General features: G+C 50.7%; 2 protein-coding genes across 9 annotated transcripts in view; one reads left to right on the forward strand and one right to left on the reverse strand.

Annotated features, from left to right (window-relative positions):
• The window catches only part of LOC140201667 (B-cell receptor CD22-like), a 57,650-nt gene extending 49,298 nt beyond the window's left edge, over positions 1–8,352 (forward strand). For 3 of the 7 annotated variants that reach the window (XM_072266132.1, XM_072266137.1, XM_072266133.1), the window contains 3 exons: positions 1,090–1,241; positions 7,403–7,493; positions 7,983–8,352. In XM_072266132.1, the coding sequence (XP_072122233.1) occupies positions 1,090–1,241; positions 7,403–7,493; positions 7,983–8,147 (408 nt within the window). In that variant the 3' untranslated portion in view covers positions 8,148–8,352. Of the gene's footprint in view, positions 1–1,089; positions 1,246–7,402; positions 7,494–7,982 lie in introns of those variants that run through there. The other 4 variants (XM_072266134.1, XM_072266138.1, XM_072266135.1 and 1 more) reach the window with 3 other exon arrangements.
• A 1,623-nt stretch (positions 8,353–9,975) lies between these two features.
• The window catches only part of LOC140201669 (myelin-associated glycoprotein-like), a 46,522-nt gene continuing 39,881 nt past the window's right edge, over positions 9,976–16,616 (reverse strand). For both annotated transcript variants that reach the window (XM_072266146.1, XM_072266145.1), the window contains 5 exons: positions 16,281–16,553; positions 13,072–13,365; positions 12,344–12,449; positions 11,482–11,632; positions 9,976–10,676 (listed from right to left, as the gene is read on the reverse strand). In XM_072266146.1, the coding sequence (XP_072122247.1) occupies positions 10,461–10,676; positions 11,482–11,632; positions 12,344–12,449; positions 13,072–13,365; positions 16,281–16,553 (1,040 nt within the window). In that variant the 3' untranslated portion in view covers positions 9,976–10,460. The remainder of the gene's footprint in view (positions 10,677–11,481; positions 11,633–12,343; positions 12,450–13,071; positions 13,366–16,280; positions 16,554–16,616) is intronic.

Consider the following 16,616-nt stretch of genomic DNA (forward strand, 5'->3'; position numbering starts at 1 on the left):
GGGAGAACGTACAAACTCCTTACAGACAGTGGCGGGAATTGAACTCTGATTGTTGGCACTATAAAACATTATGCTGATGACTACGCTACCGAACTGAACAACAGAGGTCCCAATGCCGCTCCCTGTGGTACACACCTCAGTGTCCAGTCTGCAGCGTGCAAATCCCAATGTCCTAATCCCCAGAGGGAAGCATTTCTAACATGAAAGCTTGACCACACCAGACCAAGGAAAACAGCCCTTCCACTAAACCTTGGCCCTGCCATTGGGCAGACTAGTATTATCGCAGCGTTACTCCTCAGAGCCTCCCAAAAGGTGGGGGTGAGCTGCCCCATCGAACCACTGCTGTCCTTGTGGGGGAGGACCTTGTGGTGCTCTTGGGAGAGGAAACCCTGGGTTGATGGGTTCCTGAATGAGTTCCAGATGAGGATGGGTGAGAGAACGAAGGGGGAGAGATAAAGGTGAGAGAGGAGGGGCAGCGAGAGAAGGGAGTGTGGGGGAGTGAGGTGGAAGGAGAATGAGAAAGGGTGAAAGAGAAAGGAGAAAAAGAGGATTTTCAAGTGTCTGATGAAGGGCTGGGGAAATGGGGCAGTGAGAGAGGGAGAACTGGGGGGTGTGACAGGGTAATGGGGTGTTAAGGGAATGAGAAGAAAGTGTGGAGAGGTGAAAAGTTAGTCATAGGAGGGATGGAGGGGAGAGTGAGGAGGCGGCAGAAGGGAGGGGTGGATGGGTAGAGAGAGGAGGGCAGAAAGGGGAGAGAGTATGTGACAGAAGGCAGAGAGAGAAGGGAGCGGAGGAGGGAGAGAGGAAGGTGTCGAAGTGGATAGAGAAAAGGGGCAGAGGAGAGGGGGAGAGAGCTGTGTATGTTGGTGGGAGAGGGAATTGTGTGTCTGTCAGCAGGCACTATAAGCTTGGGGTCAACCTTGGCTGGCGTATGTCTGGGGGTGGGGTCCTGTAATATATTTTTCAGAGGACAACCGAGTGGGAATCCAGCATCTGTCTGGAATGCTGTCTCCACGTCTGGATACCATGTATTTGTGCCTGATCCTGTTCCCTAAGTCTGGTATTACTGTTCACCTCTCTGCCCCACAGCCCAAGGAGACATTGGTGTATGAGAACATGGTGCTGACTGAGAATGCCCGCTCCAATGGACAGTCCACCCCAGAGGAAGGAATCCATGCCTCTGTCACCTTCCAGCATGGATCCCACCACAACGCGAGTGACTCATACACAGAGCTGGCTTGGTGAGTGGATGAGCAGGACAGAATCGGAGGTCAATCCATACAAGTTGTAAAAACTGCCCAAATCCCCAAAAGTCTGCCCCCCATCTACAGGTCAGGAATGTGATAGATGCTCTCTACTTGCCTGGATGGAGTTGGTCCACACACTCAATATGCATTGTGATTTGGAGGTAAATTGGAAAAATCAGATTGGTACTGATTCACAAGAAAAGGAATTTGTGGAATGCCTGTGAGATGACTTTTTAGAATAACATGTGGTTGAGCCCACTAGGGGATGGCAATTCTAGGATGGATGTTACTTAATGATGCCAATTTGAATAGGGAGCTTAAGATAAAGGAACCCTTTGGAGACAATGATCACATGATAGAACTCCCCCTGCAGTTTGAGAGGGAGAATCTAAAATCAAGTGCATTGGTCTTACAGTGGGGCAAAGGAGTCTACAGAAGCTTGATAGAGGAGCTGGCCAAAGTTGGAAAGGGACACTAGCAGGGATGATGGCAGATCAGTGTGACTGAAATTTCAGGGGACAATTCAGAAGGCGCAGGATAGATACGTCCAGAGGATGAGGCAACAGTAGTTGACAAAGGGAGTCAAAGAAAATGTAAAAGCAAAAAAGAGGGCATATAAAATAGCAAAAATTAATAGGAACTAAAGGATTGGGAAGCTTTTAAAAACCAACCAAAGGCAACAAAAAGAGGATACCAACAGATTTTTTAAAATATAAATACTGAAAGGGAAGCGAGAGTACCAATAAAAAATGATGTTGCAGAGGTTGTAATGGGGACAAGGAAATGGCAGAGAAACTTAATAAGTACTTTGTGTCAGTCTTCACTGTGGAAGACATCAGTAGTATGCCAAAAATTTCAGAGTGTCGAGGGCAGAATTGAGTGTAGTCGCTATTTCTAAGGAATCTCACCTGATACCCAAAGACACTATATGGTTTAACTAGCCCCTGTCGTCACTGAGATGTTTAACACCTATCTGAAATTATGCAGAGTTCTGGACTGCTTTAAACATAGAAACATAGAAACATAGAAAATAGGTGCAGGAGTAAGCCATTCGGCCCTTCGAGCCTGCACCGCCATTTATTATGATCATGGCTGATCATCCAACTCAGAACCCCGCCCCAGCCTTCCCTCCATACCCCCTGATCCCCGTAGCCACAAGGGCCATATCTAACTCCCTCTTAAATATAGCCAATGAACTGGCCTCAACTGCTTCCTGTGGCAGAGAATTCCACAGATTCACCACTCTCTGAGTGAAGAAGTTTTTCCTAATCTCGGTCCTAAAAGGCTTCCCCTTTATCCTCAAACTGTGACTCCTTGTTCTGGACTTCCCCAACATCGGGAACAATCTTCCTGCATCTAGCCTGTCCAATCCCTTTAGGATTTTATACGTTTCAATCAGAACCCCCCTCAATCTTCTAAATTCCAACGAGTACAAGCCCAGTTCATCCAGTCTTTCTTCATATGAAAGTCCTGCCATCCCAGGAATCAATCTGGTGAACCTTCTTTGTACTCCCTCTATGGCAAGGATGTCTTTCTTCAGATTAGGGGACCAAAACTGCACACAATACTCCAGGTGTGGTCTCACCAAGGCCTTGTACAACCGCAGTAGTACCTCCCTGCTCCTGTACTCAAATCCTCTCGCTATAAATGCCAGCATACCATTCGCCTTTTTCACCGCCTGCTGTACCTGCACGCCCACTTTCAATGACTGGTGTATAATGACACCCAGGTCTCGTTGCACCTCCCCTTTTCCAAAGCGGCCACCATTCAGATAATAATCTGTTTTCCTATTTTTGCTACCAAAGTGGATAACTTCACATTTATCCACATTAAATTGCATCTGCCATGAATTTGCCCACTCACCCAACCTATCCAAGTCACTCTGCATCCTCTTAGCATCCGCCTCACAGCTAACACTGCTGCCCAGCTTCGTGTCATCCGCAAACTTGGAGATGCTGCATGTCCTGGGTACTTTGTAGGTTAGTACCAACAATGGAGCCGACTAAATTTACAACCCTCTGCAGCTTCTTTCGGTCCTGTGCAGTAGCCCCCCACTATCAGACAGTAATGCAGCCTGTCAGAATGCTCTCCAGTCTTTATGAAATCCTCTGAACTTCTGATGTTGGCCTACTTTAAGTCCATTACTGGTCTTTTCTTGACCCACTACAGTTTAATTGTAGAGCAAATCACTCATTTGAGGATGCTGTTAATTTGTTCCTTCAGAACATTCTTCGACCTTTTAGATTCCCCCAACACTTCAGTGAGGATCTTGTTTGTGGATTTTAGCTCTGCCTTTAACACTATTGTTCCGGAGCTGTAGCCTAAAGTATCTGTCAGTGAATTATGACTTTCCTGACAGGAAGGGAGTAATATGTAGGTCGAGGCTCCTACTTGTCCAATCCAATGTCTATAAGTGCAGGTTCTTTCCACGGCTCTGTTATTTCACTCCTCTTGTTCTCACTTTATACAAATGAGAAATCCATTAAAATCTTAACGTTTGTGGATGACAGGTCTTATTTCTAATAATGATGTGAGCTGCTATCAAAGAGAAGTAGACTTTCCTACAGCGTGGTGGGGTGCTCTTAACTATCAAGATGGTGGAAATGAGGATTGACCTGCCAACAACCCCCTACCTGCCCCCCACCCTTTCAGGTTGAGTTTATGATCGAATCATTCAAATTCCTGGGCACTACTATTACCAATACATCAAAGTGGTACAAGCACGTTACACTCATCACTCGGAATGGCCAGCTGAGATTGTTCTGTCCATGCCAGCTTAGGAAACTTAACATCTCAGGGAGTATTCTGATGAATTTTTACTCAACCATCATTGACAGTGTTGTGACCATCTTTACGACCATTTAGTATCCCACCTCCTCCTCCTCCCTCTCGAAGTCCAGGTTGCAGTGAGTAGTTCACTAACCAGAGGAGATCATTGGCTGTCGGCTACCGACAGTAAAAAGCCCCGTTCAACTCCAGAGTGAAGGAAAGAGTTGAAAGGAATATGCTGACTCCACCCTAGCAGTCACCTATTCACCAAATTGCCATCACAGAGGTGCTACAGGTGCATCACCACCAGAACAACACGTCATCTCCAAAGCATCTTTCCTGTAGTCATAGTCATACTTTATTGATCCCGGGGGAAACTGGTTTTCGTTACTGTTGCACCATAAATAATAAATAGTAATAAAACCATAAATAGTTAAATAGTAATATGTAAATTATGTCAGGAAATAACTCCAGGACCAGCCTATTGGCTCAGGGTGTCAGACCCTCCAAGGGAGGAGTTGTAAAGTTTGATGGCCACAGGCAGGAATGACTTCCTATGATGCTTTGTGCTGAATCTCGGAGGAATGAGTCTCTGGCTGAATGTACTCCTGTGCCCACCCAGTACATTATGTAGTGGATGGGAGACATTGTCCAAGATGGCATGCAACTTGGACAGCATCCTCTTTTCAGACAGCACCGTGAGAGAGTCCATTTCCATCCCCATAACATCACTGGCCTTACAAATGAGTTTGTTGATTCTGTTGGTTTCTGCTACCCTCAGCCTGCTGCCCCAGCACACAACAGCAAACAAGATAGCACTGGTGACCACAGACTCATAGAACATCCTCAGCATCGTCCAGCAGATGTTAAAGGACCTCAGTCTCCTCAGGAAATAGAGACGGCTCTGACCCTTCTTGTAGACAGCCTCAGTGTTCTTTGACCAGTCCAGTTTATTGTTGATTCATATCCCCAGGTATTTGTAATCCTCCACCATGTCCACACTGACCCTCTGGATGGAAACAGGGGTCACCGGTACCTTAGCTCTCCTCAGGTCTACCACCAGCTCCTTAGTCTTTTTCACATTAAGCTGCAGATAATTCTGCTCACACCAAGTGACAAAGTTTCCTACCGTAGCCCTGTACTCAGCCTCATTTCCCTTGCTGATGCATCCAACTATGGCAGAGTCATCCGAAAACTTCTGAAGATGACAAGACTCTGTGCAGTAGTTGAAGTCCGAGGTGTAAATGGTGAAGAGAAAGGGAGACAAGACAGTTCCCTGTGGAGCCCCAGTGCTATCTAGTACTGTCTATGGTAGTAGCTATCCAGCTCTCAACAAAACTCACTCAGGTGTAGTACCCTAACTGCCCCTGCACAGCATCCATTTAACAGCCTTTCCTGTTCTCCTTGTTCTGTTGATAATTGTCGAGTCTGTTCATATGTTCACATTTATTTAAGTTTGATTATTGACATTTGCACCAATTCTTGATTCCTCATGGTTGTTTGCACTATTGTCTTGTAAACTGTTGGTTGCTATTGTGTTGTCTGTTATGGTATTGTCCTGTGTTTTATGTTTGGCACTGGACCACAATCAGTTCTGGTGTTTCACATACTGGCAATGAAGTGAATCTGATTCTGAAAAGGTGCTTGGGAAGTTGAAAGGTCTGAAGATCGATATGTCACCTGAATCACATGGCATTTATTTCACATATTGAATTGAATTGACTTTATTTCTTACATCCTTCATATACATGAGGAGTAAAAATCTTTGCATTACATCTGTCTATACAGCAATTTATAATAAATAGTATGTTCAACAGGACAGTCAATATAACATATAAATAGTTGTGTCAGCATGAATTAATCAGTCTGATGGCCTGGTGGAAGAAGCCCATCAGTGCTGGCTTTTATGCTACAGTACTGCTTCCCAGATGGCAGCAGCTGGAACAGTTTGTGCTTGTGGTGACTCAGGTCCCCGATGATCCTCCAGGCCATTTTTACACACCTGTCTCTGTAAATGTTCTGAATAGTGGGAAGTTCACATCTACAGATGCACTGCTGTCCGCACCACTCTCTGCAGAGTCCTGCCATTGAGGGAGGTACAGTTCCCATACCAGGCAGTAGTGCAGCCAGTCAGGGTGCTCTCAATTGTTCCCCTGTAGAAAATTCTTAGGATGTTGAGCCCATACCAAACTGTCAACTGTCTGAGGTGGAAGAGGCGCAGTTGTGCTTTTTTCACTACTTTGTAAGGCTTTGGTTGGTCAGAACACACCTGGAGAATTGTGGGCTGTCTGTGTTGACATTGGAAAGGGTCCAGATGAGGATCATTAGAATTATCCAGAGAACGAAAAGTTTATGTATGAGGAGCCTTTGATGGCTCTGGGCCTGAACTCGCTGGAAATTAGAAGAATGAAGGTGTGGGGGTGAGTCTCATTGAACATTGCAAGGCCTAGAAGAATAGATATGCAGAGGATGTTCCTTATAGTGGGGGAGGGAGGGAGTCTGGGAGCAGTGGGCACAGCCTCAGAATGGAAGGATTTTCCTTTAGAACAGAAATTTTAGGCAGTGCTTGGTGAATCTGCCACAGACAGCTGTGGAAGTTAGGTTATGGGATACATTACGGGGAGAAGGGATGATAATGGTGTCAAGAGGGATAAATTAAACACGTTTGATTGACGTGATGAGCCAAAAGGCCTAATTCTGCTCCCACGTCTTACGGCCATATGATCTACGCTGTATTATCTGCCCACGCTTCCCTCCCTGGGTTGAGTTAGTCCATGCATTCCACATCTGCTACATTACCTGACCCTCATCTATAGGTCAGCAGTGTTATGGGACACTCAGCGATTCCCTGGGTGGGGTTAGTCCATGGAGTCCGCATCTATCACACTACCTGGCCCCCGTCTACGGACGCTATGACAGCCCGGGGCGTCGGAGCTCGGAGTTCAGTTCCGGTGCAATCTGTAAGAAGTCTGTACGCCCCCCCCCACCTATGGAGCACATGGGTTTTCTCCGGGTTCTCGGATTTCTCCCGCAGTCCAAACACCTTACCGGGTAGGTTAATTGGTCATTTTAAATTGTCCCGTGATGAGGTAAATCGGGAAAGTCGGGTGGGGGGGGGGGGGGGTGGCGACTTGAAGGGTCTACTCCACCCTGTATCTCAACACAGATAAAGTCGTGAGTGTGATGGAACTCTCGCCGCTTCCCAGGGAGGGTAGGGGCTGCAGAGACGGTGACGGATGTGCTGGCCGGACGGAATCACAGCGACAGGGAGGGAGGGGCGCTGGACCGGGAGGATGTAGGTGAGCGAACCTTCAAGCGAGTTGAGCCTCGGTAATGTGTCTGGGTGGGGCGAGAACTTCGCCGTTCATTTCCCGTGTATTTTCCAGGCCGTCGGGGTCGAAGAGTACAAAGACCAAGATCCAGGGTGAGCCCAATGTGGTTTACAGCCACGTCCGTGTGCGGCCACACAAGGCCAAGGTACGGAGCACGGAATCGTGTGAAACATATAACGCGGCAGGAGCTTGAGACCGGATCTCGGAGTGGGGACCTTAGCGGCCCTAATCACCTCCACCCGCGCCCCCCTCTCCGGTCCCTACACCCGCCCCAGTCTCCGTGTCCCCCTCCGGTCCCTACACCCGCCCCCGTCTCCGTGTCCCCCTCCGGTCCCTCCACCCGCTCCCCCACCCATCTCCGTGTCCCTCTCCGATCCCTACACCCGCCCCCGTCTCCGTGTCCCCGTCTCCGTGTCCCCCTCCGGTCCCTACACCCGCCCCCGTCTTTGTGACCTCGCTCTGACCTACACCGCCTCAGTTCCTGCTCGCCCCACACCACCGGTTAGACAATGAACTTGGTCACCGAATCATTTTCTCTCGCTGCTCGCCGACCCTCCCGTTGCGTGACGCTCCCTCCTCGCTGAATCACTGACCACCCAATGTTTGCCTCACCCCGCTCATGTTTCAATCATAGGACAGCGAGGATTACGAGAACGTCGGTCACCTTGGCAGCCTGGACCAGGACGAAAGCGACGAGGAGATCAGCTACACGACAGTGGTGCTCCCGCAGCCGTCGAGGACCGGCCCCATCCGCAGGCCCTCCGAGGACAGCATCGAGTACACCAATCTCGTCACCTGAGTCCCACCACCAATCGCACTCCGCTGTCAACCCCGGGGACTCCGGGTTGGGGTGGCAGATGGGAGAGGGGTGAACGGGGACCCGAGCGACGCAGCAGCCGCTCCACCACGTCCACAGCGGCCTATGAATGTCGAATCACATGGCGTCCCCTTCTCAGGAAGGGAAGGGAGGCGGCGAGGTGGGTCATGGGGGGGGGCGGGGAATAGGGAGGAAGAGAGAGAAAGGAAATTGTTTTCTGGGTGGTGGGGGCTGGAGGCAAGTCTATCAGAGAGGGAGACAGGAGAGGAAGAGGGTCACAGAGGCTGGGAGAAGCGTAGGGGTGGAAGGGGAGTTACAGAGAGGGAGGGTGTGTAGGGGTCACTGGGGGTCACAGCAATGTGGAGAGTTGTCGGGGCGAGAGGGGGGGGTCACATGGACACATGGACAGAGGGGGTCACAAAGACAGGGAGGTGTATAGGGACCAGAGGGGGTCACAAAGACAGGGAGGTGTGTAGGGACCAGAGGGGGTCACAAAGACAGGGAGGTGTGTAGGGACCAGAGGGGGTCACAAAGACAGGGAGGTGTGTAGGGGCCAGAGGGGGTCACAAAGACAGGGAGGTGTGTAGGGGCCAGAGGGAGTCACAAAGACAGGGAGGTGTGTAGGGACCAGAGGGGTCACAAAGACAGAGAGGTGTGTAGGGGCCAGAGGGGGGGTCACAAAGACAGGGAGGTGTGTAGGGGCCAGAGGGAGTCATAAAGACAGGGAGGTGTGTAGGGACCAGAGGGGGTCACAAAGACAGGGAGGTGTGTAGGGGCCAGAGAGTGTTTATAGCAACGGGGAGGAGTTTAGTGAGGGTCGGAGAGATGGGGAGGGGTAAAGAGGCGGGGAGGGGGGGTGGTCACAGAGACAGAAAGGGTGTATAGGAGGAAGGAGATCAAAGAGACGGAGAGGAGTTTGAAGCCAAATGCGGAATGCACTGTAGTTAGGGAGGGAGAAGGCTCACAGAACGGGGAGGAGAGTTGGGTTACTCAGGTCAGAGGGGGAAGATGTTCAGAAGGGCTAGCACACAGTAGAAGGGCGGGGTGGCCTGCCGAGCACTGCACAGCGCAGCCCCTCTGTAATATGAACGAGAGAGAGGAACGGACACCATTTGACAACACTGTATTATCTAAGACCCCAATCACCCTCTCAGGTGCTGGGATTAGTACTCAGGGCCAGGAAGAGTAAGGCGGCTCCCACCACCCCCTCCCCCATGTTCCTGGGGCAGAGTTTTATTCCCCCACTCATGTGGTACAACATCACCAGCAATGTGTCTCATGTTGCTGTGACCCTTCCTGTTTACTGCGGAATTCCCCAAGTCCAGCGAACCACCCTGTTTCGAGGTCCACACTCCACCATGGCTGGAACTCCCTCCCCCCCGCCCCCCCACCCTCCACCCCCGAACACAGTGGGAGCTCCTGCCCCACGCAGACTGAAGCGGTTCGAGGAGTGTGGGAGGGTGCATCTCCACCTTCCCGGGGCGATAGCAGACGGCTTCCCGAAGAACTCGGGCAAATTTCTCCCGTTAACCTCCCACCCTCTGTCGCAACCTCCTAAACAGTGATTACGCCTGACGAGTCTGAGATTGGTTGGAAATACCTCGCTTATAACTTGCATTGTAAAAAGAACTCCACCAACTACCCCCACCCGACACCGAAAAAAAAATTGCAGATGCTGGAAATCTGAAATAAAAAAAATGTAGAGATTAACCGGAAACACTCATCAATTCGGGCAGCGTCTGGGGGGAGAAGAGTAACTATCATTTTCACTATGAATTTTTAAAAAAGTAACCACTGAGGATACTCAAAAGGCGGTGCAACCTCTGGGGAGGCTTTCACACTAAAAATTATATTTTTTAAAAAACAACAGAACTGCTGGAAATATTCAGCAGATTGGACAGCGTCTGTGGGGTGGGGAACAGCTCTGACTCGCTTCGTCGGTTCCAGTTAACCCATTGGATCTCACCTCATTGCAGAGATGACTCTCGGCCTCTGTTTACCCCATCGCTCCCGCCACTGCCTTCGCAAAGTTCTCCCTGGTTCTTAGTTCTGGCAGAGGACTTAAACGCAAGCCGGTCCACAGACGCCGCCCATTCTGCAGATTCTATACGCCCAGCTAAAGTTCCGCGGCTTCCGAAGGGACAAAATGTCGGCACCCCCGACTTTATCCAGCAGGGGACTCGACCTTGGCTCCACCGTGGAGATAACATGCCGGATTCCGGAGGAGGAATTCCCATTCATGGGTTCAGGATGTGGAGACAACGTCCCCAGGGGGATGGGGGTAGAGACGGGGGTTCACTGCGGCTTGATCTGAGCGTACTGGGTGCTGTCTCGTCTGCCTACAATCTCGTCCGATGAGCGGGCCTTGGAGAAGTCGATGCAGGCGTAGTGAAGCTCCGAGTCCTGGTCCTCTGGGGTCGCCCCCAATTCCCCGTTCTGTTCTGGTGGCGGGGTCGCATCCACAAAATCTGCCTCTGTCTCGTCTGCAGGCCATGACTCTACAGCCTCATCCTGATGAGAGAAGAGGGGGGGGGGAGGAAGGTCACTCACCGGGTTCTACTGCCTCATTATGATGAGAGAAGCGGCGGGGGGGTGGGGGGGGGGGGAAGGCGGTGGAAGGATGGAAGGTCACTCACCAGGCTCTACAACTTCATCCTGATAACAGTGTCGGGGAAAAGGTCACTCACCAGGTCTACATTCCCAAGTAGGAGGAATTCAGCCCCTTCAGAGAGGATGAGAGCATTCAGCCCGTCAGGAGGGATGGAAGAGACTTTTCCGCCCTTCGTAGGTAAAGGGGGAGGACATTCTGCCCCTCAGAGGGGATATGGCAGGACGTTCAGCCACACAGGAGGGTTAGAAGAGCAACTTCAATCTTCAAATATGAGGGAATGTTCAGACCCTCAAGGAGACATGAGGAAGAATTCAGCATCTCAAGAGAGGATAGGAGGGGACGTAGGGCCCCTCTACCAGAGCAGTTGCTGTACCCTCTGCCTGATCCTAGAAAGTGCAGATTCCCGTCCCTTACCCAAATCTCCCATTGACCGCGGGGGGGCCAGGAAGCTTCAAATGATCCAAGAGGTGAAGAGATATCTGGGGAGGCAATTTCTCAACTTTGCACCACCTTTCAACAGACCTAAACTGGAAATATGTGTGGGGAGGGGGAAAACAGAGAGAGTGGGGATAGCGAGGGAAGGGTAGGAGGGGCGAGGGGGGTCGAGAAGGAGGGGGCAGGTGAGTGTTAGAGAAGGATATAGTGTCCCGATTTTCCACAGGGATGGTTCCGGTGTGCTGTCATTCTGTGCTGGTGGACACTCACGCTGAAGGAGTGTGTGCACCCTGACGGATGGTGGTGGGGCGACACATCCTCAGTTCCCGCATTGTGATCGGCTCCAGTTTCGTCCTCCGGTCTGGGTTCTGTTGTTAGTACCTGCATTTCCGTTGACACCTTCTGGGTCGGTTTTATCCTCCTGAAATAACAAACTTGTATCATCGTGGACGAACGGACCATAGAGAGGATAGGGGCCTGGTGTGAGAGGTCACTATAGACAAAGTAATCCAGTTCCAGTCTCTGTATCCCTGGGTCAGACCCACACCGGGAGCACCGTGTACAGTTCCAGTCTCCGTATCCCTGGGTCAGATCACACTGGGAGCACCGTGCACAGTTCCAGTCTCCGTATCCTTGGGTCAGACCCGCACCGGGAGCACCGTGCACAGTTCCAGTCTCTGTATCCCTGGGTCAGACCCACACCGGGAGCACCGTGTACAGTTCCAGTCTCCGTATCCCTGGGTCAGATCACACTGGGAGCACCGTGCACAGTTCCAGTCTCCGTATCCTTGGGTCAGACCCGCACCGGGAGCACCGTGCACAGTTCCAGTCTCTGTATCCCTGGGTCAGACCCACACCGGGAGCACCGTGTACAGTTCCAGTCTCCGTATCCCTGGGTCAGATCACACTGGGAGCACCGTGCACAGTTCCAGTCTCCGTATCCTTGGGTCAGACCCGCACCGGGAGCACCGTGCACAGTTCCAGTCTCCGTATCCCTGGGTCAGACCCACACCGGGAGCACCGTGCACAGTTCCAGTCTCCATATCCCTGGGTCAGACCCACACCGGGAGCACCACGGGTGGGGAGGTGGGTGGGGGGCAGAGTTCCATTGCTGCACAAAACACTTTCTCACCTGGAACAGCATAAGAGGAGTTGGCAGATGACCACAGAGAGAATCAGCGTTGCGGCTGCACTCCCCAGCACCGGGATCAGGAGCTCCTGGAAAGACCAGCGCCGACCTGTGAACGCAAGAAGCTGGTTATTCTGCAGGAGAGGCTGGGAGTCGCTGTCACCTCACGCCACCCCGTTAACAACCGCAACCCCGCCCTTCCCCCCCCCCCCCATGGAAGCAGAAGGCCGTTGAATTTGTGATCTAATCCATAAGCGTGTGAGGCGGGAGCACGGTGGGAGGGGCCGGAGAGGCGAGAGCATCTTCCAGACAACCTGAACTTTGACCTACCAGGCATAAAGAACCTTACAGGGAGGGGAGATCAGTACAGGTCTCCCTAGGGTCTTCGCACTCAGCGTCACCCAACCTGTCTCTTTGCTCTTCGTGGGATTTTGCAGTGTGTAAATCTGCCTGGTGGCCTGACGGACGCTGCGTTTTCCCCTCAGTCACGTTTCCATTTCCTCGCACTTTCTCCTTGATTTTTTTTGTCCCGTCTTCTCCTCTTCCTCCTTTCCTGTGTGTCTCTCTCTGCACCCCTCTCTTTCTCCCTCTTCTCCCTTTTACACTATCCCCCACTCCCTCTACACTTCCCCTCCTTCCCTCCGTCATCTTTCCTCTCTCTCCCCCTTTCCAACTTTCCTCCCTCCCTCCCCTCCCTCTTGCACCCTTCCATTCCGCAGACACGTTCTTACCTTTCACCCACAGATAAACCTTGAACATGACCTCTCCATGCCGGTTTCGGACTTCACACAAAGCAGTCAGATCCTCCTCTCCCTCGCCCCCTCTCAGGGTCAGAGAGCCAGTCACCAGTTGGCCGTCTGTCACCAGCTCTGTCTGGAATCGGCCGTGCGTCTGGTTCCCGCTGAGGCTGACGAGGGAGAGAAGCCATCTGAGCTCCCCGGGTGGGTTCCATCTGGCCTCACACACACAGGTGACACCCTTCGCTACCCGAGCGCAGCCTGACATCCGAGAAATCTCCGGCTTATCTGGGGACGGAAGAGAATCAGAGTCGAGACTGGGTTTATTATAACTTACTTGGGTCGTGAAGCGTGCTTAGCGGCAGCAGTGCAGGGCAACACAAAAAATTACTGTGTGTTACAAAATAAACGAATAATGTAAAAACAGATAGTAAGATTGTCTTCATGGGTTCGTGGATCATTCGGAAATCTGATGGGGAAGGGGAAGAATCTGTTCCTGAATCATCAAGTGCACCTACAGTCTCCCTAACCTCCTCCACCCCCAGTGATGCTGATGAGAAGAAGGCATGCTGCAGTTGGTAAGGGTCCTTAATGATTAGTGTCACCTTCTTGTGGATGTTCTCCATGGAGGAGATGGAGTTTACAACCATCTGCAGCCTCTTGCGATCCTGTGCATGAGAGCCTCCATACCAGATGGAGATGCAATTGGTCCACCACACATCTGTAAAGGTTTGCTGCAGTCCTTGGTGACATACCAAATCTCCTCAAACTCCTAATGATGTATAGGTGCTGCCTGCTTTATGGTGTGTTCGGCCCAGGAGAGACCCTCTCAGATGGTGACTGGTAGGGATTTGAAGCTATTCAACTGTTTTACTGCTCATCCCTCAGTGAGGACTGCAGCTTGTTCTTCCAACCTGCCCTTCCTGGGGTCCAAAGTCATTCCCTTGGTCTTGCTGATGTTAACTGCCAGGTTGTTGTTGCGACACCACTCGACCAGAACTCCTCAATAGAGTGACCCTAAGCTTCCCGTTCTCCCCCTCTCCCCCCTCCCCCTCCCTGTTCCCGTCTATTCCAGCAGACTCAGGAGGAAAGCAATCAGCATAACCAGAGACACCACACACCCCGGTTACTCCCTCTTTGACCCGCTGCCGTCCAGCAAAAGGTTCAGGACACTAAAAGCCAGAACAAATAGACTGAGGATCAGCTTCTATCCCAGAGCTGAGGCCTCCATCACACTACCCCCACAGAACAATGACTGAATCTGTGAGCACACACATGCACACACAAGGACTCAAATACCTGCACTAACAGCACTTTGTGCATTACTGTGATATTCTGGTGCTGCTGCAGCTTATTTTCTGCTACTTATCTATTTAATACTGTTTTTCTATTGCTGTCTTGTTTTTATCTACCACCTTATTTAATTGCCTGAGAGGAAGCCAAACAGAGTTTCATTGTACCTATGTATAATGACAATAAAGATCATCCAATTCAATAAGAAACAATCACAGAAGTTGATATCTGGCTAATTGCTCCGGTTCTTCTGTTCCATAAAATTATGCCTGATCAGGCTGTGCACAAAACTCCACCTACCTGCCTTTTCCCCAGAGCTCTTAATCGCTCTACTGTGCAAAATCCATCTAAATATATAAGTGTCTTAAATATGTGTAAGGGGTTTCTTCTTTTATGTTACTGCGAAGGCTAACAAAATGGCTTGTTTGTTATGTTCGACCACTGTGGTTGGTCCCAGGCGGTGGGTTGAGGAGGTCGGAGGGGATCGAATGGTGGAAAGAAAACTCCATTATTTGAGCTCCAACTGTTGTGCACAAAGTGGTTCACTTTGATATGTTTGGCGCCTTTTACTTTCCTTTTATATTTTATCTCTATTAATTACATAGTTCCAGTAAGATCTATCGAGTGTAATCATTTAATCGCATAAGGTGTATTGTCTGTTATTTGGGCGGGGTGGGGTACATCACACAGCATCCGCACAAACTTGATTACCCAGTTTGGCGGGGCCGAGGGCTGCTCCCCCTAGACGAAAGCGAGCTGAGCGAGCCTGAGGCTTACCAGGGGGCTACATAAGTTTAATGAGGTCACCTCTACTGCTCCCCGGGCAGAGAATTCCACAGATTCACAACTCTCTGGGAAAAGCAGTTCCCCTTCATCTCCATCCTAAATTGGTTCCCTTGAACAAAGGGGATAACAACACTCACTTGCCTATCCATTGAGACGTTCCCACAACCAATGATCTCACTTGAAGGACTCCTTATCTTGTAATTTCGTGTTCTCATTATTTATTGCTATTTATTTATATTTGCATTTGCACATTTTGTTGCCTTCTGCACTCTGATTGATCTTTCATTGATCCTGTTGTAGTTACTATTCTATAGATTTGCTGAGTATGCCCGCAGGGAAGTGAATCTCAGGGCTGTACTCCGACAATAAAATTTACTTAGAACTTTTTGAACTTTGAAATCCTGAGACTCTGTTCCCAAGTTCTTGTCTCACTTACCAGTGGAAACAATTTCCCTGCCTCTACCTGTGCCAGCACAATGTCCCCCAACACTGAGGCCCAACACATGGTCGAGACAGAGCCCCTCCCATCCCCTTGGGCTGGATGCAGTCTGCAGGACCCAATATCCAGATGTCCATGCTCTCGGTCCTGGAGCCCACCACTTATGATGTCAGCTCAGTCCCATTATCTATGTTAGCATAGCCAGAACCACAGAACTTGTCCCACCCCTTCTATTAGCAGCAGTTCCCATAGAGAGTGTCCAAATATGCCTCTGACTGCCCCCTCCCCACATTTGATCTTGCCCCACGACAGCCTCCAGCATTTTGTGTGTGTTGTTTGGATGTCCAGCATCTGCGACTTTCTCATGTTTGTGACAGATATTACCCTCCTCTTCCCATCCCAACCACCGTCCTTCCATCCCACCACCCTCCAACCTTCCCTGCTCCTGAGAACTGACACGCTTTCTCCCTTTCCAAGTTTTTACAAAGGATTTAAAACATTAACTGTTCCCCTCTCCACAGACGCTGCCTGACCAGCAAGGTGTTTTCTTCACAGACTTCCAAGCTCTGTTGTTGTGTTGGTCGGCCACGTGGTTGTGTCTGTGGTTTTGCACTCTTGCAGGGAAACAGGTGATTGCACTGTTTCTAGAGAGCTGATGATAAGGAGGGGGTGAGGAGGTACTTACATTGGACAGTGAGTGGGTAGACACTGGAGTTTCTGGAACCCCGAGAGTTAGTGACGGTGCAGAAATAGGCACTTTCATTGCCCCGAGCCACCCGACCAAGGTGTAGGGTCCTGCCCGTATCGATGTGCTCCGGCCCCGCCCCGGGGACCATCCTGTACCAACTGGTATTGGTGACAGGTGGGTTAGCCGTGCACCAGCAGGTCAGACCCACGTTGTCCCCCTCCCGAACTGGTCCGTCGCCAATCACCCTCACCTCCACAGCCCGGGGAGCATCTGGAACAGAGAAAGTGAGGGGCACAGTTCAGAGGGACCTTGGGGATTCAAGACCACATCTCC

Source organism: Mobula birostris, chromosome 8, assembly GCF_030028105.1.
Source record: "Mobula birostris isolate sMobBir1 chromosome 8, sMobBir1.hap1, whole genome shotgun sequence".
Taxonomy (NCBI): Eukaryota; Metazoa; Chordata; class Chondrichthyes; order Myliobatiformes; family Myliobatidae; genus Mobula; species Mobula birostris.